At 54.5% G+C, this 27,167-nt stretch overlaps 7 protein-coding genes across 7 annotated transcripts; 4 read left to right on the forward strand and 3 right to left on the reverse strand.

The window, feature by feature from the left end:
• Positions 1 to 3,267: 3,267 nt before the first annotated feature.
• Positions 3,268 to 5,593, forward strand: V2A60_005314 (glycoside hydrolase family 55 protein; the record flags this gene model as incomplete). Its single annotated transcript, XM_083256626.1, has 2 exons — positions 3,268 to 3,580; positions 3,636 to 5,593. 2 exons carry the CDS (start codon positions 3,268 to 3,270, stop codon positions 5,591 to 5,593), a joined length of 2,271 nt encoding a protein of 756 aa, XP_083112752.1.
• A 346-nt stretch (positions 5,594 to 5,939) lies between these two features.
• Positions 5,940 to 7,229, reverse strand: V2A60_005315 (uncharacterized protein; the record flags this gene model as incomplete). Its single annotated transcript, XM_083256627.1, has 1 exon — positions 5,940 to 7,229. One exon carries the CDS (start codon positions 7,227 to 7,229, stop codon positions 5,940 to 5,942), a length of 1,290 nt encoding a protein of 429 aa, XP_083112753.1.
• Positions 7,230 to 8,534: 1,305 nt separating this feature from the next.
• Positions 8,535 to 10,212, forward strand: V2A60_005316 (nuclear transport factor 2 family protein; the record flags this gene model as incomplete). The annotated part of the gene is made up of 4 exons (XM_083256628.1): positions 8,535 to 8,696; positions 8,753 to 8,827; positions 8,904 to 9,860; positions 9,913 to 10,212. The coding sequence occupies 4 exons, from the start codon at positions 8,535 to 8,537 to the stop codon at positions 10,210 to 10,212; spliced, it is 1,494 nt and encodes a 497-aa protein (XP_083112754.1).
• A 1,609-nt stretch (positions 10,213 to 11,821) lies between these two features.
• V2A60_005317 (S53 family peptidase) lies at positions 11,822 to 13,722 on the forward strand (the record flags this gene model as incomplete). The annotated part of the gene is made up of 2 exons (XM_083256629.1): positions 11,822 to 12,916; positions 12,982 to 13,722. 2 exons carry the CDS (start codon positions 11,822 to 11,824, stop codon positions 13,720 to 13,722), a joined length of 1,836 nt encoding a protein of 611 aa, XP_083112755.1.
• Positions 13,723 to 19,624: 5,902 nt separating this feature from the next.
• V2A60_005318 (uncharacterized protein) lies at positions 19,625 to 20,961 on the forward strand (the record flags this gene model as incomplete). Its single annotated transcript, XM_083256630.1, has 2 exons — positions 19,625 to 20,160; positions 20,211 to 20,961. 2 exons carry the CDS (start codon positions 19,625 to 19,627, stop codon positions 20,959 to 20,961), a joined length of 1,287 nt encoding a protein of 428 aa, XP_083112756.1.
• Positions 20,962 to 22,641: 1,680 nt separating this feature from the next.
• Positions 22,642 to 23,866, reverse strand: V2A60_005319 (MIND complex subunit NNF1; the record flags this gene model as incomplete). Its single annotated transcript, XM_083256631.1, has 3 exons — positions 22,642 to 22,912; positions 23,110 to 23,240; positions 23,504 to 23,866. The coding sequence occupies 3 exons, from the start codon at positions 23,864 to 23,866 to the stop codon at positions 22,642 to 22,644; spliced, it is 765 nt and encodes a 254-aa protein (XP_083112757.1).
• A 605-nt stretch (positions 23,867 to 24,471) lies between these two features.
• Positions 24,472 to 26,100, reverse strand: V2A60_005320 (CCDC90 family protein; the record flags this gene model as incomplete). The annotated part of the gene is made up of 3 exons (XM_083256632.1): positions 24,472 to 24,927; positions 24,981 to 25,211; positions 25,270 to 26,100. 3 exons carry the CDS (start codon positions 26,098 to 26,100, stop codon positions 24,472 to 24,474), a joined length of 1,518 nt encoding a protein of 505 aa, XP_083112758.1.
• Between the last annotated feature and the right edge of the window lie 1,067 nt (positions 26,101 to 27,167).

Raw genomic sequence — 27,167 nt, forward strand, 5'->3', positions numbered from 1 at the left:
CTTGGCGGTTGTTTCGAGATCTTTTTTTTTTCTTTTTTTTTCTTTCCTTTTTCCGTTCTTTCGCAATAATTCGGTGGCAATTCAATTTCAAGGCAAAAAGAGACCTCTTTCTCTCTTTTGAGGTACGTCGATGGACTGGCGTTGTTCAAGTCGAATGCGAAGAAAAAAAAAAGTTAATGGGCAGAAGTCTAACTGATAAGATAACGGCAAGAAGAAAAAAATTCTGGGTGGTGGTGCTGACCGTACTTACTGGGTAGTAGTGCTGGTTGCTGGTGGCGGTGCGGTTGGTATTTTCGTCCACACAAAAAAAATGCGTGGATGAGATTGGCCACTGCGTTTTGGGGTCCGACCCCGCTGTGGACTGCCATTATATATAAGTATCTCTCTACATTCTTCTGTCCTGAGTTGGTGGGTTGATACGTGGCCGTACCTTGTATTCTGAATTATTAACGAATATCTATCAAATTATATGTGACTATTCGAACCTCATTTTTCTTCTTTTCGAGAATATGCATGTGACGTGTCTTTACCCATTCCTCCGTGCGCTAGTTAGCTGGCACAATTGTTGATTAATGCGAAGTGATGGATGAGAATTGAACAACTTTCATGCCTCGTGTAATATTCCAGATCTATTTTTTTTTTTTGAATGAATAGTTACGAACATACTACCTCATATACACTGCGCACTCCAATATCTTTTTTTTTTCTTTTTTAAAAAAAGACCCCGCAAAACAAGACGAGTTCGAAAGCTTTTCACGCTTGGAACTGCTCTTGTTGTGCTCCCAGAAACAATACTTGGCCGTCGTAACTTCTTTCCAGTAGCGGGCACCCGTAAAGACTGCGGCAGGTCCGAAAACGGGAAGCGAAACCATTGTTAAAAATCCAGCACGGACTGCACTCCAAGTCGTCGCGGAGCCTTGAGGCCGGGTCCCATACCTGTAGCGAGGTGCTTGGTTTGCCTTGATAGGCTCAAGAAGTCTCTTCATCAGACCCCAGAATATACGGCCATCCGCATTTCCGTACGTGAGATAGAATCAGCCTTAGTTAGCTTTCATTGCGAGTATGCGCGGGGGAAACGGCTCATTAATATACACAATGCCAAACAAAGTCGCATATTGAATATCAACATCTACATCGCTTGTTAGTGCTCAGGAAAGTTTGGGGGGCTATCAGACTGGCTCACTGTCTTCTTCCGTCACCCGTGGGTGATTCGGATATACCTTGGCAGCCATACGACGCATTTCCTTGCGTACAATACTGTGCACGCCATCTGCGCCAATCACATTGTCCCAAAATAAACTTCGCCATTGGTGGTGAGAATATCCACGCCGGTCTCAGTCTCTACAATCTTGTGCACTCGTTTATTTACTAGGATTTTCGATTAGTCTTTGAGGTTGCCAAACAGCCAGTTAAGCAAATGCTGTCTGTGGCAGCTACATGTTACGTAGCCATATCTATATAGATTGTTAGTGAATAAGTATATCCGGAGGTAAGAGTGAGAACCTGTGCCTGAAATGTTCCGCGGTTGCGGGCGAAAACATGATCACGCTATCAACTATAACACTCAAGTCATCAACCTCGTCTTCTCTGGCGTAGAAAGCATCAAGACACCCAAGTTAATCTATTTTTCCTGTCAACATGCATGAATACTTTCAAATAGATTGTGAGCGCGTTGGGGTTCTGGCTACTGACTTGGGCATATGGCGTGAGTCTAATGTTATATGATGCTCTCTGAGCAGACGTCACAAACGGTTTCTGGTGAAGCAAAACGTACATGTTGGAGGAAATTCAAAAGATCGAGGAGCTTTGGCCTCAGGTAGATAGCTCGATGAAAATTAGATGAGAGCGTTGAGGACAGGCTCTTACTAGAACGACTATAAGGAGTGCAGGGTAAGCGCCCTTCATATCATGTACTCGACACGGTTACAATGGCTTGCAGACTTTCAGCGCCACAGTCGTGTATGGGCTGATTTAAATGTGTCAAAATTCCCTAGCCCCAAATGCTGGTTCAGAGCTCACCACTCGTGCCTGCAAAGCCACCGGCGACAACTAATCGGGCCGTAGCCGCAGATGACCGGAACTGCTATCAGTGCAACCGAGCGAGACTCCCCGGTATCATGTAACTATGTATTGCTCGCATGGACGCTAATTCTGACGCTGAGGAGCACCAATACTGTACCTATACATACTGCCAGATCAGTCCCTGGTGTCGCGCGTCTGTGAGAAGTAGACACCTGGGAACGGAACCTTTCAGACTGGTCGCAACTGCCGGTATGGATACAATTTGCAGAAATGACAGAGCCTTCCGTCTATATCGTTTTTAATTGCCTCTTTCGACTTTATCCATCATGCTCAGACGACACACGGGGACGTGCCCTGTCAGCAAGGCCCCAATTACAATGAAGATCCTTTACAAACGCCATTTGAGTCTTGCTTGATATTTAGCGACCCACAGGTTTCACGGTCTTCCGCCCAGTCAAATGAACATGCAGCCCTTCTTTTTGCTTAGAAATAGCCCTGTCCTTCCGAGCTGGTGTGCCCCAGCATCAGCCTTGGCCATGCAACTCTACATCGAGCGATTCGAGGATTTAAATAACCCCGAAATCTCACAAGCCCAGCTTGGCATATTCTGCCTAGGCTCCCTAGAGTTTAGCATACCAGGCACCTGCCACGGGGGTGGGCTTGTTCTCCATCTCGTTGCTTACTCGCTATGCTAGAATGGGCAGGTCGGCCATGTCACTAGCCCCCCGATCATACGGTAGTGTCAGTATTGGCCCACGGGAAGCATCTGACTGCCGTCAATGCATTGACTTTGTGCCTTCATTCGACGGATGCTGCCCTCGATAACCATGGTTCACGCGGGGAACCATGATGCTTCTGTGGTTGAGCTGGCGGAAGACCCTGAGCGTGCGCTATGAGCAAATCGGGTAAGCAAATGCGGCTGTACCTGGCATGTCTAGTTATTCCATCAATGCCTTTCGAATTGGCTCCGGTCTTAGCCCTGGCGCGATGGCTGTGGAGAGCCTAGAGTGGCGGCCATGCAGGTCCATTGCGGTGCTTTTGCGGCGAGACTCTGGCGTCGCCAACGAACCCAACTGCCCGATGGTGATTTAGCTGCGGAAGGACGCTGTAAGAAATGCCGGACCGGGCCGTACAAGTCCAAATATCAACCCCCCCCCCCTTCCCAACTTTGCGGCGATGGATTGAGTATGCTGGCCGGCACGCATCTTTCCCAGAGCCTGCTAGGATCTTATTGCGCGACACATCATGAAGATTACCGCCCTACTGGCCCATACGGCCGCCCTGTATGCCTCCTTGGCTACAGCTCTTCCTGCCGGAGAGTCTGCTCTAGAGGAGAGACAATCCGCCTCGTCCTGGTTTTTGCCCAACCTTGACCACACCTCGGGTCCCGTCAGAGGCTACGTCCCCAACTTGCCCACCTACGACTATCCCGTCTACAAGTCTGTCAAGTCTGGCGACTCTCAAGGTCTCATCAATGCCATTACCTCGGACGGGCCCAGCGGCAGCCGCAACAACTGCTGGCTAGCAGGCCAGCCTCGCGTAATCTACCTCGCTCCGGGTAGGCAGCTTTGCTCTCCGACTTGCCAGACTGCAGCTTGCTAATAATTTCACAGGCACCTACACTCTTTCCTCTACTCTCTTCATGTACACCGACACTGTCATTATAGGTGATGCCTCTAACCCGCCGGTCATCAAGGCCGCTTCCGGCTTCAACGGCGACTATCTCATCGTCGGCGGCCAGGGTGATGGCGACAGCCGCCCCTGTGGTGGCTTTGGCGGAGAGACTCATTTCTCCATCATGATCAAGAATGTCGTTCTCGATACCACTTCCAATGCCGGCAAGAACAGCTTCACTGGTCTCAGCTGGGCCGTTGCTCAGAACTGCGCTTTAGTCAATGTGAAAATCAACATGCCTCAGGGTGCTCACACAGGTATGGTTATGGGTCCTGGATCGACAATCTCTGCCTCCGACGTGCGCTTCACCTACGGCAATGTCGGTCTGCACTGGTCTGGTCACCAGCAGGGACAGCTCAAGGGCATGGCTTTTGACAAGTGCACCACTGGTATATTGATAGATGGTGGCAACACCATCAGCATCCTTGCTCCTTCTTGCAACACTGTCGGTAACTGCATTGTTCTCAACTCTGGCAATCCCTGGGTTGCTGTCATTGACGGCCAGAACATCAACTCTGGCGATTTTTTTACCAGCAGAGTCCAGTATCCCAACTTTATGCTAGAGAACATCTCCAACGACAATGGCAGGATCAACATTGTTACCGTTGCTGGCAATGTCAAGGTTGCCGGTAAGAACAATCTTGGCACATACATCTACGGAAACACTCGTGGTGCCAACCCCATCTACCAAACCAACCCGACCGAGAAGGCCCCGAACAGGCCCGGCGCGCTGGCGCCGGGTGGCAGGTACCCGTCAATCAGCGCGCCTCAATATGCCGACAAGAAGATTTCCGACGTCATCAACCTGAAGGATGTCAACCAGAACGGTGGCTTCAACCTGCACGGTGACGGTAACGTCGACGACACCAAGGCGCTGCAGGGTGCTCTCAATACCGCCGCCAGCAAGGGTAAGATTGCTTACCTTCCCTTTGGTATTTACAAGGTCACCTCTACTATTACTATTCCTCCTGGCACGGAACTATACGGTGAAGCCTGGTCCACTATTTCCGGCTCAGGAGGTGCCTTCGCCTCGGAATCGAACCCTACTCCCGTTGTTCAGATTGGTAGCACTCCTGGTCAAAAGGGCACTGCCCGTGTTCAGGATATTCGCTTCACTGTGCACGAAGCCCTTGCCGGAGCTATCCTCCTCCGCATCAACATGGCTGGTAATAGCCCTGGCGATGTCGCCGTTTTCAACTCTCTCAACACCATTGGCGGTACCCGTGACACCAACGTCAACTGCGGCAGTGAGAGTAACTGCAAAGCAGCCTATCTTGGCGTTCACCTGGCTGCTGGATCGTCTGCTTACATTGACAACTTCTGGTCGTGGGTCGCCGACCACTCTGTCGATGACAGCGGAAAGGGAACGCGTGCCGCCGTGAAGGGAGGCGTCCTCGTGGAGTCTACTTCTGCCAACTGGCTGGCCGGTGTCGGCTCTGAGCACAACTGGCTCTACCAAATTTCCTATCACAACGCTGCCAATGTCTTCGTTGGCATGTTCCAGAGCGAAACCAACTACAACCAGGCTACCCACGGCGCTCCCCTCAACCCCCAACCTTTCTCCACCACCAGCTCGGACCCGGACTTTTCCTGGTGTGGCGGTGGCGATAGCACTTGCCGCATGAGCCTTGGCCAGTTTTACACTGGTAGCAACAGCGCCATCTTCCACTACGCTGCAGGAAGTTGGAACTTCAAGTCCCTGACCGGCGTAGACCAAGGCATCATGAACGTTATCCACGACACGGTGAGCGACGCTCATCTTCACGGGTTTTGCGCTGGTCCCAACGTGAACAAGATTATGCGCCTGCCCAATGGCAGCCAGTTTGGTAACGGAGGCAACGACGGCTACGGTGGCTCTTGGGGTACCCTAGTCGCGGATATTGCAAGCCAGTCTTGAACACTCGGTTGGTACACATGGTTTTTTCACGTACATAATTTTCTCTGCATTCCATGGTTTGCTAGCTCTGTATATATATACTCGAGGTGTTGGGCTCGTTCTGGATAGCAAACAATGAACACATGCTAAGCTACAAATGAGTAAAAATCCGGAAATAACGGAACTAGGTTGAAATAGCAAGTCGAATCAAGAGGAACCTTTTGACAACGCGGTCAATCGAATTAAAGATGGCTAACAATGAAAAGTGACACGGACATGGCATAACTGTTGTAATGGGACCAGCAAACAGGGACCATCAGGGTTCTAGCAGCTCGACTCTATATACTTGTTACGAACCTACCTGCGTCTACTTTTTCCGCAGGAACGTCAGGGCACCAAGCACGTAACCATCCAGTCCCGTCTGCAAAGTCGGCATGATGACGGGCGCGAACATGGGCGAGTGATTTGCCGGAATGTCCTTGGATATGGTGCGCTGGGCTTCGATCCGGTCCCACCTCGACTCTTCGATGCTGCCGTACATGAAGAAGCAGTACGGCTTGTCTACCGCGGTAGCCAGAATCGAGAAATCTTCGCTGCCACCGAGGCGTGGCAAGTATCTATTATACTGGCCCTTTTCCTCACCAAAATGCACCGAGAAAGTGTCCTCAATTTTCTTGGTGGTTTCGACATCGTTAATCGTCAAGGGGAAGGATCTCGTCACTTTGAACTCTGGTTCCTTGGTAGACTCGGCGCAGGCGCACTCGGAAGCGACAACGGCCTTGATGCGACGCATCATGCGCTCTCTCGTCTCGACGGTGGTGGAGCGGGTGTCGATGCCCAGGACGGCAGAGTCGGCAATGACATTCTCCGCATCGCCGGCGTGGACAGTCGCAACGGTCACGACGCTGGAATCGGCCGGGTCCGTCTCGCGGCTGACCAGAGTCTGCAGCTTCATGATTGTGCTTGCAGCAATGACGATGGGGTCGATTGACGTGTGAGGCATGCTGGCGTGGGAGCCGCGACCGTGAATGGTCACCTCCATGCTGTCCGCGCTCGTGGCGACAACGCCGCGGCCGGTGCCGATGCTGCCGGCGCGAAAGGGCATGACGTGCGCTCCGAGGACAACGTCCGGGACGGGAACCCCGTGGCGCGTGTAGAGGCCGTCGTCGACCATGGCCTGCGCCCCGGTCCCGCGCTCCTCGGCGGGCTGGAAGACGAGCACGAGAGTGCCCGCCCAGGTAGCGCGCGCGGAGAACAAGGCCGCGGCCGCGCCGAGGAGGCAAGTGATGTGCATGTCGTGGCCGCACGCGTGCATCACAGGCTTCTCGACACCGGTGGCGGCGTGCACCATGCGCTTCGTGCTGGCATACGGGAGGCCGGTGCGCTCCTCGACGGGGAGGGCGTCAATGTCGGCACGCAGGAGAACAGTAGGCCCGTCGCCGTTGGGCAGCACTGCGGCAAGCCCATGGCCGCCGATGCTGGTCTTGACGACAAGATCTGGAGGGCCAGTGGTTCTGAGCCTGTCGGCGATCAGGGCGGCCGTTTCCGACTCTTGATTGGACAGCTCCGGGTTCTGGTGCAGGTGCTTGTAGAGGTCTTGCAGCGGGCCGAGATCTGGCCTGTGCTGGGCTACGACTTGGGAGAGCACGGATGCCATGGTTTACTGCCCTTTGGGTGAAGAAGGTATTTGCGGCGTGCTAGGTCCCTGGGCTTGTATCGCGAAGCGCGCAGCGATGATGGGGGGTCAAACGACGAGCTCGTGGTTATCAGTTGTTATACATGGTATGATCCCCGCCTTGAAACGTGGGGGAAAAGGCTGGAGAGTAGCGTGCGCCCTATCGGCAACATCAGGTATAGTGCGGAGGTGGCGGGAAGACGTGGAATATATTGGAATTTCGAGTGAAGACAAACAAAGGTTCAGAAGAGCTTTTCTTCACTTACCCTTTTCGCTACCTTTTTTCGTCGTTTAATTTATGACTCGCCTGTAAAGACGGTTGGCTGACACCGCGGCTGTGGCGGCGTGGCTGCAGCAAGTAGGCGGCCATGCAGGGTTGAATTCATTATGGAAAGCTTGAAGAAGAAAAAAAAAGGAACAAAAAAAGAAAAGAAGGGAACTTGACGGTGCCTGGGGAACAAAAGGCAAAATATTATATGTTTGTTTAACAGTATTCAGTCTCTTGTGACTATTGCAAATATGCGACAGAACAGCAGATGGCCAATTGGTAGTGCTTCCTGCCGCAACAACAAAACGCGGTTGCCAACTCTGCATATACTGTTATTTTTTCTGGTATACTGGAAAGCTTAAAAATCGATCAGTGGCATTTCTTGGACCAACATCGATATGATTTTGTTTGTTCCGTGGCTCATGGTAACTCCTGGCAGCTCCCGTGTGCAAACCCAGAGGTGCAACGCCTCATGCCCGAAAGGGTAAGGTGGGAACGCACGGACCAGGCCTCACAACGATGACCACCAAACTTAGCTTTTTTTCTTTTTTGCCCAAAACCCTCTTTTCTCTGCCGCCGCCGCGTCCCAAAAACCCTTCTCGACGACACACTTCAACTAAACGAAGCTTTGTTTCCATCTCCCTCCCTCCCCGCGTCATCCTTGTCACGAGTCTCGCCTAGATTCTCTCCTCGCACGCCACAGATTTTACTACTTCTCTTCCTCCCAATCTTTTTCTCTTCTCTACCCCCGCAACCTCCCTTTGGCTCGTATCAAGCGGGCTGGTTTCTTTTCTGTTTGTCATCCAAGGCAAAAGCAATCATCACCTCCTCTTCTCGTTCGGCATTGCGCCCAGCATCTATCTACGTTCGACCATCGATCGACTCTTCTCCATCCCTCTCCATTTTTGCACACACATTCGCATCTTGACTCTGCGAATCTCGACCCCTTCGTGCCGATATCGCCCACCTCCCGCCCTTAGCCGCTGCGCCGTCCCCTCACATCACACACATACATCATCATGGCTACCAACGGCAGCTTCGCTCAGCAGGACCAGCACAAGGCCGCTGCTGACCAGTTCCCTGCCTCCAACGATAACAGCAACCTGGCCAAGGATGAGGTCGGATGGTACTTTGTTGAGCAGTACTACACAACCCTGAGCAAGTCTCCTGAGAAGCTTCACGTGAGTCGACCTCATCGCGTCGCCCATGGTGAACCGAGCTAATCATCCTTGTAAAGCTCTTCTACAGCAAGCGATCCCAGCTGGTCTGTGGCCAGGAGGCCGAAGTCGCCAACGTCTCGGTTGGCCGTCAGGTATGTGGCTTTTCTTTCGTCGTCGTCGTGCTCCCTGCGCTGGGACAGCCAGACTAATTCGGCATCGCGCCCACAGGCCATCCAAGAGCGCCTCAAGTCCCTCGACTTCCAGGACTGCAAGGTCCGCGTCTCCAACGTCGATTCCCAGGCTTCCGACGAGAGCATCGTCATCCAGGTCATCGGCGAGACCTCCAACAAGGGAGCCGAACCCAGAAAATTCGTCCAGACTTTCGTTCTCGCCCAGCAGCCCTCTGGATACTTTGTCCTCAACGATATGCTGCGATACATCGACGAGGAGGATGAGACGGAGGCTGAGGAGGCTGAGGAAGAGCCCGCCGCCGCTGCTGCCGAAGCTGCCGAAGCCGCCGAAGCCGTCCCCGAACCCGTTGTCGAGGCTGCCCCCGTTGAGACAAAGCTCATCTCGGAAGTTGCTGAAAAGGCCCCTATCAACGGCAAGCATACCGAGCCCGAGCCCAAGGTCGAGGCTCCCGCTGCTCCCGCTGCTCCCGCTGCTGAGCCCGTTATCGAAACTCTTGCTGAGGAAGAGATCAAGGGGGAGGAGAAGCCAAAGGAGCCAGCCCCGACCCCTGCAAAGCCAGAGACGCCTGCTCCCGAACCCACTGGCCCTCCTAAGCCTATGACTTGGGCTAGCCGTGCTGCTGCGGCTGCCGGTCCCCGCCCTGTCGTCCCTCTGCCGAAGACTGCTACTCCTCCTGCTACCAGCCAGAGCCGTGCCCCTGCGCCAGCAGCTCCTGCTGCTGCTCCTGCCCCTGCTGCTGCCACCGCTGCACCTGCTACTACCACTCCTGCTGCTGCTCCCGAGGCTGCTCCCAAGGAAGCATCCGGCTGGCAGACTGCTGGCGCCGACTCTAAGCGCCAGAACCGCCCCCAGTCCACTGCTACTGCCGGGGCCGAGAAGGAAGGCACTATGGGTTATGTCAAGTACGTGACTGACAAGGTTCAAGATGCTGACCTACGTGCTGCTCTTGCTGCTCACGGTGAGCTGAGCTACTTCGACATCAACCGCCAGAAGGTATGTGATGATTCCAATACGCCATGGCAAGTGCTGTCACTGACTGTTTTAGAACTGCGCATTCGTCGAGTATAAGACGCTCGAGGGCTACCAGGCTGCTCTCTCAAGCAACCCTCACGTTGTGAACGGCGAAAATATCGTTGTTGAGCCTCGTCGCCCCAAGGCTACTGGGCACACCGGTGGCGCCAGCTTCGGTGCTGGTCGTGGCAACGGTGCCGGTCGTGGCCGCGGTGGCTTTGATGGCAACCGCAATGGTGGCCAGGGTAACAACCGTGGCAACTTTGGCCAGAATCGTGGCCGTGGTGGCGCTGCTCGCGGCCGTGGCGGTGCCCAAGCTGCCCACAATGCCTAAGTGGGCAACCATGCACATTTTCACGAAGTCTTGGACGTCAGCAAGGTTAATAACTCGGCCTAGATGGTAATCTGTGGTATCTATGGCCACTTTTGCGGTAATGTGCTTGCCTCACCTGGGGGTGTAATGAAAGAGGCTGGCATCGAATTTTATAGTGCGGTATGCATCTACATTAGATGCATGGAGTCTGGATGGGAGCGAATCGATTATTGATTTGGAAGGGGGGTTGCACAGCTCCTCGCAACAGGCAGCATGTGCCTGGCAGCCGCACGTGTCACCCGGGGACGATTTTTGGCTTGTTTTATTTTTTACTTCACTGCATTGCGGGCGGAACAAAAAGCTGCATCTATACCATGAACGGACAATGTATGGAGTCGGGGAGGAATGCTCTGAACCGGGTAATGTGTTTTCTACCAAAAGAAGGACGAGTATGCGGCGCGTGCGTGGACGCAACAGCAGGGGCAGTTGCTAAAGATCGGATCTCATAATCCAAGCGGTGTATTACAATTGGGAGAATGGACACGGAATCGGGACATAGAAAAATGAGAGGCAAAGGGGGCTGTACAATACAATGACGAATACCACTGCTGAAGACTATATGAGAGCTAGATGAATGATGGAAGCTATTACAGCCAAGCTCTAGAGGAATGACAAGGCGCAGAAAGGGTCAACCACCACTCAACGTGAGAACCATGGGTACTCGAAGGTTGGTAGTTTCAATCCTCTTACCATTGTTGTTGTGCTACTTGCTCCGTATTTCTCCGCAACTCCCGTAGCTCGTGCCTCCGTTACGTATCGTATGGTGTTTAGGCCGCTCATTTTCTCTTTACGTTACATCCTGACCGCAGGAAACTCGAACATGCCTTTTAGAGAAGCCAAAGTAGCCATACCATTCCGGAGCTGCCTTGTCGGGATCCGGACTTGTTCGACTCTCCACAACCTACAAGGACGCACCTTCCATATTCAGGCGTTTGATCAATATTCGATCTCTGCATCCCTGCTGTTGCATCATCAACGACACATTCACCCATGGCGAATATGCGGGGAGGAGGGCGGGAGGGCTCGAACACAGATGCGAGCCGACGGGTATTTGTTGCGTGCGCATACACGCCCGGTTGCATGCCGGATTCAACATGGCGACCTTTGGTTGAGAGAAGCGTAGCAGGCCATACCCTCCTACTATACGATACTGGCATCGCCTGCGGCCCGTGGTCACCACCGGTTAGCGAACCACTGCCGCTGGCTAAGCTCCAATAGGCAGGTTGATCACGGCCATCGGACAAGCGCCTTCTTATTGAGGTCTGCCGACCTGCTCTATTCGTTTATCACGGAGATGCAAGTTTGCGGGTTCTGCATGCCGAACCACGGCCTTCAAATCTACGTCCTCGGGGCAGTAGTCGGCAGACCGGCACAGGTTCGGCCTGTAGAATTCATGGGCATTGCGAGAGAGAATTCGAATAACGTAGAGTTGGCCTTTCATCAACATAAAAGCTCGCTTCTTTTGCCTTGGAATTGATGAGCAGATATCAAGGCGCCCTTCTATCGCGCATCATTACCCCCCTTACTGTTCCTCGCCTCGTCGCCATCTCCCGTCCTCGTGCCGTAGACAATGAAGCTTGCGGCCATCTTCGCCAGTACCTTCGTGGCGGCGTCCCTGGGCATGCCCCTGGAGATGGTCCAGCACGAGAAGCGCCCCGGCAGCGGCGGTAGTAGGGCCGCGATGGTCAAGCTCGGGGCCGCGCAGCCCTCGACGACGGTGCCGGTCCGCATCGCCCTCGCCCAGCGGAACCTGGACCGCGGCATGGACCTCCTCCTCGCGGTGGCGGACCCGGACTCGCCCACGTACGGCCGGCACTACACCCACCAGCAGGTCGTCGACACGTTTGCGCCGGCACAGGAGTCGGTCGACGCCGTCCGACTGTGGCTCGTCGAGGCGGGCATCCCGGAGGGCGGCATCGCGCTTTCCCGGAACCGCGGCTACCTCGACTTCGAGACAACCGTCGGTACCCTCGCGTCGCTGCTCAAGACGTCGTACCACATCTACGAGGACAGCAAGACGTCGGCGCAGTACCTCGGCGCGGACAGCTACAGCCTGCCCGCAGGCGTGGCCCCCCACGTCGACTTCGTCTGGCCCGCGGTCGCCTCCAGCCAGGTCAAGGCCGCCAAGGCCGCGCCCGGGGCCTCGACAGTGGCCCGGCCGCTGAACCAGTCGGAAATCAGGGCCATTGAGGCCGACCCTCTGACAGACTGCTCCCTCTACGTGACGCCGGCGTGCATCGGAGCCATGTACCGCATCCCTCCGGCTCCCAAGGCGGTCAACCCGAACAACGCCCTGGGCATATTCGAGATTGGTGGCGAAATGTACAAGCAGTCCGACATTGACCTCTTTTATCAGACCGCCGCCCAGAACATCCCCAAGGGAACCGGCCCCAAAGTGGACTTGATCAACCTGGCCAGCAGCCCCTCCCCTGATGATGCCGTGGGCGAGGCGGCTCTGGATTTCGACATGGCCATTCCCATCATCTACCCGCAGGGCACGGAGCTGTATCAAGTCGCGTCCGGGTTCCGTGATATTCTCGACGCTCTCGATAGCAGCTACTGTGAAAAGGGCGATAGTAGTGAATGCGGCACATTCACCGCCACAAATGTCATTTCGTTTTCATGGGGAGGCAGCGAAAGCGATGGCTCGTTGGCCGAGAAAAAGGTTAGTCGCGAGGAGAGGGGGGGTCTTTGTTTGCAGAAAGCTGGCGGCTAACACATCCCTCACAGCGTCAATGCAACGAGTTTATGAAGCTCGGCCTTCAGGGCACTACGGTTGTCTGGTCTTCTGGAGACTTTGGTGTCACCGGCGCCATGTCGTGCCTCGGCGATAACCAGCAAATCTTTGAAGCCGACGACCCGGCCGGCTGCCCCTACGCCCTCTCCATCGGCGCCACCTTCCTGCCCAAGGGACGCAAGCCCGGGGATGCCGAGGCCGTCACCGAGACCTTCGCGCCGGGAGGCGGCTTCTCCAACATCTTTCCCGCCCCGGAGTACCAGAAGAGCGCCGTGGACGCGTACTTTGCCGAGCACGACCCGGGCTTTCCCACGTACAACACGAGCGACCGCGCCATCCCCCGGAACGGCGGCCCCAGCGGCGGCATCTACAACCGCGTCGGCCGCGGCTACCCGGACATCTCCGCCGTCGGCGACTTTGGGGTCTACGCCTTCAACGGCGGGGTGGGCCGCGACGGCGGCACGTCCATGTCGGCGCCCATAATTGCCGGCATCCTCACCCGCATCAACGAGGAGCGCCTGGCCGCGGGCAAGCGGCCGGTGGGCTTCGTCAACCCCGCCCTATACAAGAAGCCGGGCCTCTTCCGCGACGTCACCGAGGGTCGCATGAGGACGGATGCCCAGGGTGCGTGCCGGGGCAAGAGCTTCTCCGCAACGCCGGGATGGGACCCCGTCACCGGCCTCGGCACGCCAGACTACCCGGCCCTTTCCGAGTATCTGAACGGTCTTCCTTAGAAGTTGGGGGCGAGGCAGAAGGGGAATGGGAATATTGGGAGAAAAATGTGATGCAACCGAAATGCATACATATAGCGAGCGAAGGATAGGAAGGGAGGGGGGGGCGGGGGATTCCACGTATACATGATCCCTGTAATGTGTTCAAACACATACCTTCCGACGACCGTGTTCAAACAAAACGGTCGATGGTCGGTGAATTTCCCTGCGCCGAATAGCAATGTCTACGAACACGTGTGCCAGTCTTCCCATATTCCCATCGCCATCGCACGCGGTATGCGATAGTATACAGATTTGGGGCAACGAGTACGGTGGGTAAGCGTGAAATTGTAAGACATGCAGAAAACCCTAGACGCCTCATTTTGACAGGCTGTGGGCGTGGGCTTGGGGTTTCGGGCCAACTGGCTGCTGTCAAAAGGGAATGAGGAAATTGCCTGTACGCCACAAATTCCGAGGAGGCAAGACATGCAGATCTATCGTCAGGCACTTCGTCAGCCTATGCTGAAGGCAAGGCCGCTCGAGAAAAAATTTGATTAATCAGTTCATTTCTTCATCTCCTTGCGGATTTTTAAACATCTTGTATCCCTTGTTCTTTCTGAAATCGCGTTTCCGATTTCTGCTTCTTCTCATGCCGTCCCTGTTTTGCCTGGTATTCTCCGCGCCTCCATTTTCGCGGCAAGCATACTCCGCAGCTATTGTTTCTTGAAGCTCCTGCCAGCTTTATTACTATTGACTAGCACTCAGCCATCAACCCTTGAGCCTTTGTATTTGCGCGCAGCGCCTACATGGTACGTGTCACTGGCTAGCCCACTCAGCCTTGCCTAGAAGGCGGGCGAGACGAGAAGCCGGCCCTCTCTCTGTGAGAGACCGAGTGTTGCGTGAATTGCCGCCACGTTTGATATGGCTGAGCCGGTCGATCAAGCTGCTGGGTTGAAAAGAGAGCCGTAGTGTCATTGCGTGGTCGATCAGGAGTGCCGAAATAGGCAAGGAATTGGGCTGCGTGCATTACGCTGAAGGGCGATCAGCACTGCTGGGATTTGTACGAGCAAGCCCTGCTCCGAGCAGCCGGCCATGTTAATGGGGCATTTGGGAACCTTGCTGGCTATAATGGCATCAATCTCGGCACTTTTTTACGGCCGCGTGTGCAAGACTTTGCTTGCTGTCCTAAGACGTGCACACTTGGGTTTTGACAAATGCGTGGTCAAGTTGCGACCGCATCGTAATAACAAAAGTCCCTGATCGCGCAATTCAACACAGATCGCATGCAAGTGGTTTTGTTTTTGCTTGACCGCTCGGCGGTGCGGCAAGGATTGATTCCCATGTCACTCTTTTTGGTGGCCATGCAATTTGTCTCTAAAGCAGCCGCCTCTGCTTCCCTCGTTACTTGGTACAGTTGAAGAGGGTTTGAGCTAGAACGGCATACAAAGATACCAGTAGCTAAAGTTTAATGCTCTGCGGACGGCCAGGGCCGGTGACGGTGCGCCCTCCATTCGACACATTGCCTGCCCGTGGATGGTTGCAGTGTAGGAGGGGGTGGTCTGGATCGCCGCTGAGGGTGGCACACCACTGTAGTTCGTCGTGTGATTCATGCACCTCCACGGCAGTCATGACTGTTTCAGTGCTGTTGCATCGAAATGTATTGAAATCTGCCTTCGCGACTGCGTCTTTTGGATATTGTTGCGCGGTCTGGCTTCAATTGCAGCTGAGAGGCTTCGATGCGAGGAACCTGAGGGGGTGGCGGGCACTCTGGGGCCGAAGTCCATGGCCATATGGGGTAATAAACGAATGAGCGAGTTGTTGTCGCAGTGTAGGCTCGGTCGCAAGTACAGAACTGCAAAGCGAGGCTTGCAAAAGTTCCAAAAGTGTGGGTTGTGCGGGTGAGTGGAGGCACGCTGCATGGTGGCACCCTCTGGAATCTTGCCCGAAGCAGTAATGCAAAGCCGCTTCGATGAAACTGCGTATTTGCCTACTTCTTCCCCTGTAAGAGACATATATATTCGGTCGGCGAGCATGTAATCTTACACGCAATGTCGATTTTCACAGTAGCTGAATGGATAACCCAAATTTCGATAGATCCTCGGCGAAACTTTGTCAGCGCAAAGTGGCGGCGGTGCAGTTGCAGCTGGTAGATGACCAAGTAGGGAAGAGGATACTTCATGGACGTGCTGGTCGCAAATTTGACGGCCACGGATACACAGGGTGATTGTATCGCAGTATCTATACGTAGATGCTTGGGTGCGTGCTCCAACATCCGACTCCAAGTATCGGGATACGAAATTACACGATGGCTATCCGTATATTGGTACTGAATGCTTGAATTAGACGAGTCACCAGCCTGCCGGCTAGGACAAGGCGGGAACAACCCAGCGCCCCCCCAGGACGCCACCAAGCGCAACCCGGCAGAGTCTGACCCTGCAATACCAGGCGAGCCAATTATAAGCCGGCTGGCCAGGGAGTGTGCTGCAAAGTAACTAAAGCTCAGCCACTGCAAGCAACTAAGAAAGAGCCTCGTCAGTTGGCTGACGGTGGCAAGAGTGGGTGGTGAGGCTCCTTTGTGCGTAGAAGTAGGTACTATCAGTCGACTGTCTTGTCGAGTGCCCGTTCAGCGTCGTGAACGAGGCTGGTAATAGCGTGCCCAGCGGCCAAGAGATTGCGGTTTTGGTAGATTTGTACGATACAATGGCGGAGTGGCGGAAAGGACTGTTCTTTTACTTGTCATGGTTAGCGTATGGTTCAATGGCAATTACAGCTTAGTTCGCCTGAGCGGACATCTTTTCTTGGCCGACAGATATCAGATCAGCAAATTGAGGCCTTGGCGATGACCGCAACTACCGGTCCGTCCAAGTGGCACCCTGTCGACCGGCATAGGGTGACGTATAATTGAAGCTGGGCGAGACGTATAGCCAAGAATAAGAAACATCAGTAACACGTCCGTACGTAAGAGGCCCTCTTGTAATGACGGCCGGAGAAGACACCGCAGGTCGGCCCCCGTCCACTGGACGGCGCATGGCAGAGCTCGGGCGTCACCAGCACACCAGCACACCACATCACGAATGCCATCACCTACCCCTGCGGGCCTAGCGCCACGCCGATGGTGTAGCTTCGGGCATCGGACTAGAGGTCATGAGCGCGCGGTCCCGTAGTGTGCTTTGCCTAGTCTGCTTCGGAGAGGGTTGGGATTGATTTGCTGGACGGGCTGACTGGCTTGCTCGGCCGGTTGACGATGGACGATTGAGGAAGGAGTTTATTTCTCGGCGCAGCCCGATGTGAGGGGAAGGACAGGGGGATGTCTCGGGATGAGGCTTGATGAGTGCGACGATGGTGTCGATGATGACAAAGAGGGGATTGATTGTTTGCAGGCATCGCATCGCGGCTAGATTGGCTACTTTGTGAGGGCGTTGAGGGCGGTGGGTGTTTGATGTAGAGCGAGCGGCAGCTACCGGCGAGCCTCAGGCGTGAGTTGCGAGAATTCTTGTCGACAAAAGACGCACTCAGACGGTGCTGCCTTGGAAAATGTACCCGACAGACCGACACCTGCTCGACTCAGGTACTTACAGGCTAAGTAAGGTAGGCAAAGTACTCAGCACAGCATGAAGCAAGGCACAGAGCCGACCCGTCACGGACGGGCTTGTGGGCTGATGCTGCAAGCGTGTCATGCGAAATTTCCGAGTGCAGGTTGCGAACATGTATTCTGGGGAATCGCTTATTGTTGTTGGATGCCAAGGATATGGATTTTGGTTCGAGACTCGACGAGGCCATCGTGGTCAATGTATTGGCATGCCATGTAGCTGTCTGCAGGTAGGTGTATTAGAGGTATTCGAGGTATTCGAGGCCGTTTGTCAAGTCCAGGTCTGAGGGGAGGGTGTAGCTTCGACAGGAACTACACTACTGGGCAGCACGCACTGTAACCTTACCTTACCTGTCTGCCTGCCCCTCGCCCTGACTTGATGGGGCGCTGGGAGGCATCTGGTGGGCAGCTGGTGGGCAGGCTGGACAGGCTGTTTGGTGCTACTGGTACTATAAGCGTATGACAAGCGGCCGAGCAAGCAAAGGTTCCCAAAGGTTCTCGCAAAGGTCCCCCCCCTCCTTCCCCCCCCGTGGGCCTCCGCAGGCTTAACTTTTAGCGGGCTTCGGAGCCTTTTTTGGATATTTCCTTGAGGCTCCTAGCGCCTTACAGCGCCGAGAAAGGCCCTGTACCCGCTACTCAGTCGGTGGCGGGTCCCACCAGCCTTTCACTAGAGGTACTCAGCCAGTCAGCTTTTCCATACTTACACTGGCAGTTACTTATGGAGTACCAGTAGTTACGAATGAATGAAGGTAAGTACTCAGTAATCCATCCGTAGTTGGGGCAGAGTCCTCTTGTAGGTCGGGACTTGGCTCCTCATTGCGAAGAGGCTCTTTTCTCGTGCTTCGTTTTTGGATATTCTCTTTGACTATTCCATTTGCTTTTCTTTTTCTTTCTTTTTCTTTCTGAAAATGAAAAAAAAATTTGTCTACTTGCATTCTACTTTTTGCTCTTTTTTCCCCTCCCTCCCTCTTTCTTCATAGCAACAAAGTTCCATTGTAACCACTTGCGCCTTGTTTGGCCAAGCACTCCGTAAAAGTAGTGCCCAAACAACAAAGTACCAAAACCAAAACCCACCCTGCAAAAGGTCCATCCACTCTTTCTCCGTTATGGCCGGCTCGCTTCTCCCCATCCATCCAAGCCATGCCAACCAGCCTTTTGCCCATCTCGGCCGCTCGCCATCCCAGATCCAGGTATCCTTGGCAGACCAGCCCATCCTCTTCATCAACGGCTGGCCCCCAAAGTTTTCCAGCTGGCCTCGGAACGCTTAATAAAAACTGCTCCTCTGAGCCGCCTCGGTCTACTCGTTGCCTTCCTTCTCCCATCACCAAACGCTCTCTCTCGCCAACCTTCAAACACCAACTTCAACCCTCATCTCACCGTCAGCGACCGCAACCCTCAACATCCAAAAATAGCCTTTTCCAAATACCCTTCTGGCTTCTTCTTCTTACTGGCTGACGCCGCTGCACCCCCCGCTGCCGGTCGACTCACCCTGCCAAAAGGTCCCTGCGGCTCCACAAGTGTCCATCATCAACTACCACCACCACCACCACCACCACGGCACCACCACGGCTACAACGTACACCAGAGAGAGACACGACAAGGAAAAACCTGCTCCCCCAGTTCAGATCCCGTTGCACTCGCTGAGGCTGCTTCGAGCGCCGGGTTTCTCGCCCTCGTCCCCTATTAATATCAGCGACGCACCGCCCGGGTCCACGTTCGCAGCCTTGTGTGATCGACTGCCTCTGCCCTTCTGCTCGACTACGTCTATCCGGTCTTCCGCACACGCCCCAACCGACAATTCTCTGCTGGGATCCTGGCATCCTAGTTCCGAGCCATCTTGTACTTGTCAATTCTCCGACTCAACCGTCACCCGTGCCAGTCCCCACGCTTTCCGGTGCTCCCTCCCAGACCTGACCACCTCTCGCGACACTAGCCTACTAAGGCGCCCTTCTTCACTGCAACATTGCCCACAGTTCTTGGTCCGCTTGTCCTCTACCTCTGATACGCCCCTCCCGTCTACGATCGGCGCCTCTACCAGGTTGCTTGGCTTCTTCTCCCCTTTCACACTAACTCGTCCGCCTTCTTTTCACTCACTCACCTCCTGCAACCCGTCAACCTCATCATGCTCCAGTGCGGGTCGTTATGAGCAGACTTTGGCCTGACCAAACTTCATCCACATCTTCACGATCCTCTGCGTCCCATACTGCTCAGGTCCCACGCCCGACGCCACTCGACTAGACGTCAACCGGCTGGCGCTGCCGAGTGACGTCTCGAGTACTGCACCGGGTTTTACGTCGTCGGCTAGACTCTGGCCTATCAATGCCCGATCCTGTTGCCATGGACGAACCGCAGGTTCCTCCTGCGGACAGCAGTCATGCATCTCGCCAAGGCTCACCGCCGCCGGGGCGCCGCTTGTCTATTGACGAAGACTTGTTTTACCACCGCATCATGTCGGCTCCCCCACGACGCTCCTCGCTGCCTCCGCCTTATGTGCTCAGCGAGTCTCCTTTCGGCGACGCTTCTCATCACGTACAGCAGACTGCTGAGAGAGAGACTAGTTGTGCTGCCGGCAATGTTGCTGAGGAGTTGCCAGGCTATTCCAACTCTATTTATTTGCAAGGCATCTTTGCCAAAAAGCACGAGATTGAAAACACCACAAAAAGGGCGGAAGACCGCCGCTGGCATAATGCCTTTGTGGTCCTTGACGGAACCGCTCTTTACGTTTACCACGTAAAGAAAGATTGGGGCTGGGGAAAGACGAGAGACGGTCCAAGCATCTGTCCTGATAACCCTCCGTGGGTGAGAAAGTCCAAGTTGGAGAAGACATATAGTTTGTTGCATGCCGATGCCGGCATTGCTGCAGACTATAAAAAGTGAGTTGCTTTCCTGATCATTCGAACTAATTCGCTAACATGGCATCCAGACGACGTTACGTCATCCGCATACGAGCGGAGACGGACCAGTTTCTTCTCTCATGCATCGAGCTGGGCACCTTTGTCAAGTGGCTTGAGGCCTTATTTGCCGCTATTGACGTTGCGGCCCCCATTGACGAGCGCGAATTTCCTCGTGACATGTCCATCCCCCGAGTTCAGCGCATTCGTTGGTTTCGTGGACAATCGCCAGTACGGATGCCAAGTCCTGTACGAACACAAGACACAGAAGAGTTGGTCGAACCAACAGCCTCGTCTGAACCGCGACGCAACTCAGCTCCGCGTCGCCCACAGACCTCGTCCGCCCGCAGTCAAGCAGAAGAAGGCCTCGCACAAGATACATATTCAGACTTTCCCGTCCACGAAGTTGAAAACGCCCAAAACGCTATTGACTCGGACTCGGAAGAGTCTGAAGATGAGGATGGGGGTACCTTTAGTAGGGGGCCTAGATTGGCACACCGACTAAGCACAACATCCTATCATAACGCTTCGATAGACCCATTTTCTGGTAAATGGTTTCCGGAGCACAAGTGGTCAGAGGCGCACGACATGCTTTATGCCAAGCTCTGCTACAGTAACCTGCTGTTCCGGAGTCCAAGAAGATCCAACTACATTATCAGCAAGGGGAAGCAATGGTTTGTTGACTGGGCCACCGGACGGATGGTACGAGTGCTACCGCCGGGCTATGGCGAGGACGTCTGTGGGCCGTGGCAGGCTGTGCATACCGAAAACCCACGCATTTAAGAGACGGATATTGGCCGACTTTTTTTTTTACGAATCGACACGGTCGAGGAGTATCATACACTGATGAGGTTCACATTTACTATTTGATACCCGCCTGGAACAGACTCTACATCTGAGGCGCAGAGAGGGACTTGTACATGATTATTGTTGCATTGGCGAATGTTTTTGGAGACGGGGCGTTTTTGTCAGTTCTGTGCGATATTTCGCGCGGCTTTGCATAGGGTGGTTGGCGTGATTTACAAAAGCTATCCGAAGGCAGCGCAGTTAAAGGGCCGCTGTTTGCGTCTACCTTGTCACTCGCGGGAGTAGGCCATCTATTTTGAGCCGGGGTTGAACGCTGCTTTTCACTGTATATAGCATTACAATTTTGAAAGAGAAACAAGGACATGTACCATCATGGACATGATGCATCGTCGCTCCTGGCCTGAATCGTTTTGGTTGCAGGTGACTCACATGCTGGCGAGTGATGACGCACGCCGTCACCCGTGTCTGAGTACGTGGAGGCAACGAGACGTGTATTTGGCGCGGGTTCGGGTATCCGAGCCGTAGCAGACAAGTGCCGCGTTGCCTAAACATGACGACCACTGTTGCCCAAGCAGCGTGGTGCAGATTCGATTGAGACGCTTTTATTTTACATTCCATTTGATTATTAGTTTGCTATTGAGCGCGCACACAAGACTCGGCATTTTCCATCCATCTTGCTAGAGAGAGGTAAAAAGAAAAGTGTGTGGAAGGCGGCGCGGCGTTTGGTCAAGATTATGGCTATGGCGGCTTTTCACGCTGATGGCAGCGGAAAGGCGGTGGGTGCCGTGATTTCCGTCCATCGTTGCGGCTCCGCAAAATACATGTATGCATGTATACGTGTATATAGGTAGGTATGCAAGCTGAACTTGCAGCCTCGTCTCTTTTTTAATTTTTTTTTCCGCCCTCACGTCCCTTTTTTTTTCTTGGTCCTTGCCTTTTTCAGCTCAACGACGGCGGTGGCGGATATAGCACGAAGGAAAGGGAAACAGAAAGGACGTTGGCTGGCAAGGTGGTGGTGTTGTTGCTGCTGTGTGGCTGGTCTGGAGCTGAACCGGACGAACCCACCTTGGCCCGACGGCGACCGCCACCTCGCGGCGCCGCGGCGTGGCCGGGATTTGGGGTTCGCGTGGGTGGGTGGTTAAGCAAAAACATGCTTAATAAAATCCCCGGTGACAAACGGGGTTTACCCCATGTGGTGGCGTTTTTTTTTTCTTTCTTCTCTCTTTTTTCAACCTCTTTTATGCGGTGCCCACCCGTTCTCCCCTGCTCTGTACCACCACACACCTTTACTCTTCCCCCAGTCCAAGTTAAATGGGTTTGAGCTGTAGAAGTGACTCGCATGCCCCGTGGTGGCGCCACCACCGCGCACCGCGTGGCGTCGTTGACCATGCAGCCCTGCTAGACCCTTTCCATTTTTCCGCGCTCGTTTCCAAGTGTAAAAGGTGAGAGGGGGGAGGGGGAAGAGGTGGTCAACGGTGGCAGTCAGTCGACAGCTGTGGAGGAAGGATGTCCAAAGTGGCCCTTCTTTTGGTTGCGGAACTGTTCATAGTTGTAGAGGCCCAAACATTGTTGTTTTGGATGATTTTGCCCTTTTGCCGGTCATTCTTTTCCGTCCATTCTGTGGCACACACCCTTTTTTTGTTCAAGTCTCTTTCTTCAGACATGCTGGGCGTCGAGGCGCGTCTCCTCGGCCACCGGCCCGACGACGGCAGCCAGGGCCTCGTTGGCCGCGCGCACGTCGGCGGCCGCGTCCTCGAGACGCGCGAGCAGCGCCTCGGCCTCGGCCCGCTGCCGGCGCACCTCGTCGACAAGCAGCTCGTTCTGGCTCTGCGTCGCCTGCAGTTGCGCGTGAAGCTGCGACTGGTGCCGCGCGAGGGCCGGGTGCAGGTGCGCGGCGAGGATGGCCTGCGGCGGGAGCGTATGCGGTCTGTTGAATCGAGGATATGCCCTTGTTAGCTTTGTGTCTTCTTTCCCATCCCCCCATCGCCATCTTTCCTCTCTCTCCGCGGGAAAACAAAAGCGTCGTCGGATGAGAGCGGCATGCGTCTTGAGGGGCATCATTGTAGCGGGCAGCCGGGAAAGTAACAAGTTGGAGGTGTAAAGAGGAACAGAATATAAACTCACGGGGTTGGTTCTTCCGTCTTGCCTGCGGCCTTGGCTTCCTCTCTCGCCTTTTCCGCGTCGCCGACCAGGTCTTCCAGCTCGTTGAGTTTGGCAATGACCCGTCTGTTGCCGAGAATCTTTTCAAACTCCGTCTAAAAACGCGCCGCCCAATAACTATTAGCAATTTTTCTCTCTCTTTTTTTTTTCTTTCGTGTTCTTTATTTTTCCACGAGACCTCCTTTCTCTCCCTTTCTTCATTGTCATGAACGATATATATATATATATATATATGTACGCACATATACGCACACATAAATACATGTACATGTATACGTACTCAAAGTCTTTTCCGCCGGTGTGAAACCAACATGCCCCGAAGAAAAGTTTTGAAAGGCAAAGAAGGGAAAAGACATACCTCGCATCGGACCTGCAGCTGGCTCGCCATCTGCTCCTGCACCTTGCGCAGGACGCCGTCGGCGCGCCGCGCAATCGTCGGGTAGCACCCCGCAACGTTGGCCCAGCTCAGCTTCCGGACGGTGCCGCCGAGGGCCTGCGCGTAGATGGTCTGCAGGCGCGTCGCCCGGACGCCCGGAACCGGCGGCTCGTCCTCCTCATTCTCCTTGTCCTGCACAGCTTGCCCCGGCGCCGCTCCGGCGGCGGCTCCTCCACCGGCTCCCGTCCCCTCTGCGTGGGTGACTTCTGCTGCTGCTGCTGCTGCTGCTGCTGCCGCTGCTGCTGTTGGCGCCGCGCCGACTGGGGGGCGCTGCTGTTCCGCCATGGCCGTGCGTAAACTTGTGCTTGGGTGAGTGGCGAGTGCGAGGGTGAGGCAGCGTCGTCTTCGTCGTCTTCTGCTTTTTCTTATCTTCTCCCTTGGTAATCTATTCGGCGCTGTTTTTCCGCGAAATTCTTGCGAGAGTCGCGCGTATGTATGTGTGCGTGGTTGTGATTCTGATTGTTTTTCTCTCTTTTTTTTTTTCTCTACAAGGGTCAAGATAAAGTCTCGAGCTGGTCTGCGTGGGCAGTTTGAACGTTTGAGAAAGACGCGACGGGAAGACGCGATCGGGCGTGGCCCACCACGTGATGATGGAACTTAACTGATTTCCAGCAAACCATGATGTAGGCAAGAATTAAGATAAGAAAAAAAATCTACAGAATCGAGTGAAGTGTTCCGTGTTACTCATTCTTCTTTTTCTTCTTCTTCTACATTTTCGCTATTCGTATTTCTACAAGTAGTTAATACGGTCAATGGCAGAGTCGAAAGTGATACAACCAGCGGCTGTGCCCGTGGTAGGCGTAAACCCCAGAATGCAGTGTATTCAAAGTAGAGAAGGGTATGAAATGGTCTATCAGGGTATCACGGGTTCTTATGCTCAAACTTGTTCCCTAATTAGCAGAAGAGGTTTCCACATCGTCGACCGCCCGGGCAGCCACGCTCTCGTCGCTGGCGGTGCTGTTGCGCGGGCTGTAGCGCATGAGCTCCTCCTCGTCCTCCTTGCGCTGCAGCTCCTGCAGCTCCTTGCGCCTCCTCTCCTCCTCCTTTCGGGCGTCCTCTTCCTGCTTGCGACGCTTCTCCTCCTCTTTACGCCGCAGCCTCTCCTCCTCGCGGCGCTGTTTGGCCTCCTCGGCGCGGCGCTGGCCCTCCTCGGCCTTGCGCGCGCGCTCCTCCTCCTGCTTGCGCTGCTTCTCGTACGTGGCGAGCCGCAGAGTGCCCAGGGTCAGAAAGGCCATGAATATGATGCCGAGAACGGAGCGCCAGATGAGGACCCAGCGCACGCCCTCAATCTCCGTCTTGGCATCCGACGTGAGGTCGATGCTGATCTTGTAGCTGATTTTTTGAATCTGCCGCGCGTTAGACCTCGTCTGTGAGAGTCGGTACGGTGAATGCAACTTACAGCGCTATCCATGGCCTTTTGCTCTTCTCGCACAGCCTGCTTGCGATCGTTGTACATGCCCTTGACGGTGTCATTCAGCGTCGCAACCTCTTGGTTCAGCGACTGCGTCAGAATATCGACTTCGTGCTGGAGATGCGTCCGCTGTTGGCGCAGTTCCTCCTCGGCGATGCGTCTGTTATTCTTTACCTCTGTGTTGAGCTCCGAGCAAGCGGCCGAGAATAAATAGGTTTCCTGCAAGGCCGGTTAGCAAGAGTTGCAGAAGCTCGACTTGGTGCATCCCGACACTCACATTCTCTACATCGCTTTTGCTCACAAGGCTTTGCTGTGCTACGTGGAGGTTCTTCGCGAGCAGCTTACGGATGCCCTTCATAGAAATCACCGCCTGCTGTGTTGTGTAGCCTCCCTCTTCGAGCTGCTTCACGAGCGAGTAGCTGTCAAAATGATGTTCATAGGGCGGCGGCGACATGGACGGGTGCTGCTGCGCAATCTTGTCCGGTGGCTGCATGTGCAAGACAGCCTCGAGGGGTCCGCTCGATTTTGCCGCCTCCTTGGCCTGCGTAGATTTGGTCTCCTCGGCTGTGGGTTCTCTGCTGCTCTCCGTCGTCTGTGAGGATTGCTTCGCCGATGCACTGCCTTCGCTTTTACTGTCGCTCGACCTTGCCGTTTTGTCGGCTGGCGGTGGTGACTGGGGTGCCGCCGCCAGGATCACATCGGGCGGCGCGCCGTTCTTGTCTGCCCTTGCCGCTGCACCTTCTGGTTTTATGGGCTCTGTTGTCGCTGTGCCATTCTGCGCAGGCCGGTCGCCTTCGCCCGCCGTGGCGCGAGCATGCTCACCGGCTTTCTGCTCAGTAGTGGCGGCGCTGTCTTCGGCGGCAGCCGCGCCATCCTTCTGCTGCTGCTGCTGCTGCTGCCCCTCCCATTCCTCTGGCGCCACGCCTTTGCCGTGCCTCGGCGCAAACGAGCTTTTGGCCCGTCGCAGTCCATGTACGGAGCGTTTCGAGTTGACCGCGGTCAGGATGGAGCGGCTGCTCGTGGACGCAGCCCATTGGTGTGGTTGTGTTCTGGAAGTTGCCCGCAGCAGATGCGGGTACAAGAATGTCAACCGCGTCGCAGCCGACATTCTCATCCGAGTCGTGGTATCTAGTCTCTGGGGGGGGATCCGTTTATCTCAACCAGTTCATCGGAGAGTCTCGGCCTCGAAAAAAAAAAGGAACGGGTTTACGGCGTCGTTTCCGTCACTCGTGTTGGAGGTCCGAAGGAAAAAAAAAAGGGCGCAGGGTTTCAGATGGGCAGGGGATTTGTTGAGGAGATCCCTGGAGCCTCGGTTCTCGCCACCCTCCCCTTCAGAAGCTTTTGCTTGAGGAAGCGACGTCTTGGATATGCGATTGAAAAAAAAGGTGTGCCGTTTGCGAGACACTAGACAAAGCGGGCGCGATACAAAAGAAAAGGAAATGGAATGAATGGAAGGACAGTATGTCCTGTTGCCTGTTGGCGTTCGTGTTGAGCAGGGGAAACAAGGACCTTGTCGAGTCGTGTCGTGGCGGTGGAGGGGGAGTTGGTTGTCTGACGTCGCTGCAATCATTGAATTATTAGGTAATGTTTGAGGGCCGTCCATGCCTGCAGCCTACTCTGTTTTGAGGGTCCGAGTTTCGGTGTGTCGCGCGCCGCAGTTGGAGGGCCGACTAGCCCAGCATCGGGGCTTGAAACACAGACTAACTTGGGAAAATCTCATCCGCAAAGACAATGGCCTGTGATGCGGCAAGCGGCGATCCATTGAGATTTGGATTCCGCATTGCACGGACCCATTGTTGCAACTCCCTGATGCATCACGGTTCAAGGCCCCGAGAGCCCAATTCACAGGCAGGCATACAGACGACCCAGGCAGGGCAATGTCACAGAACAAAATATGCCATTATAAAGCAATATAGGTAGCAAACTGTATACAGCAAATCTTGCACTGTCACATATAAAACGCAAGTCAATCAACAGTAGATTCACTTGCCTAAACACGAAAGCACGTCCAAGTACTGGACACCATACCTTCCCACTGAATGCAGACCTTTCCCTAGAAGCCAGAACCCACCCATTGCCATCCATCCATTCCTGCCACAAAAACATGTCTCTCGAGTGCAGCAGGAATGATAGGGTGCTATTCCGTGCTGATATTATTTGCAAATCGCTACCTAT

This window comes from Cordyceps javanica, chromosome 3 (assembly GCF_051103115.1).
Source record: "Cordyceps javanica chromosome 3, complete sequence".
Lineage (NCBI taxonomy): Eukaryota > Fungi > Ascomycota > Sordariomycetes > Hypocreales > Cordycipitaceae > Cordyceps > Cordyceps javanica.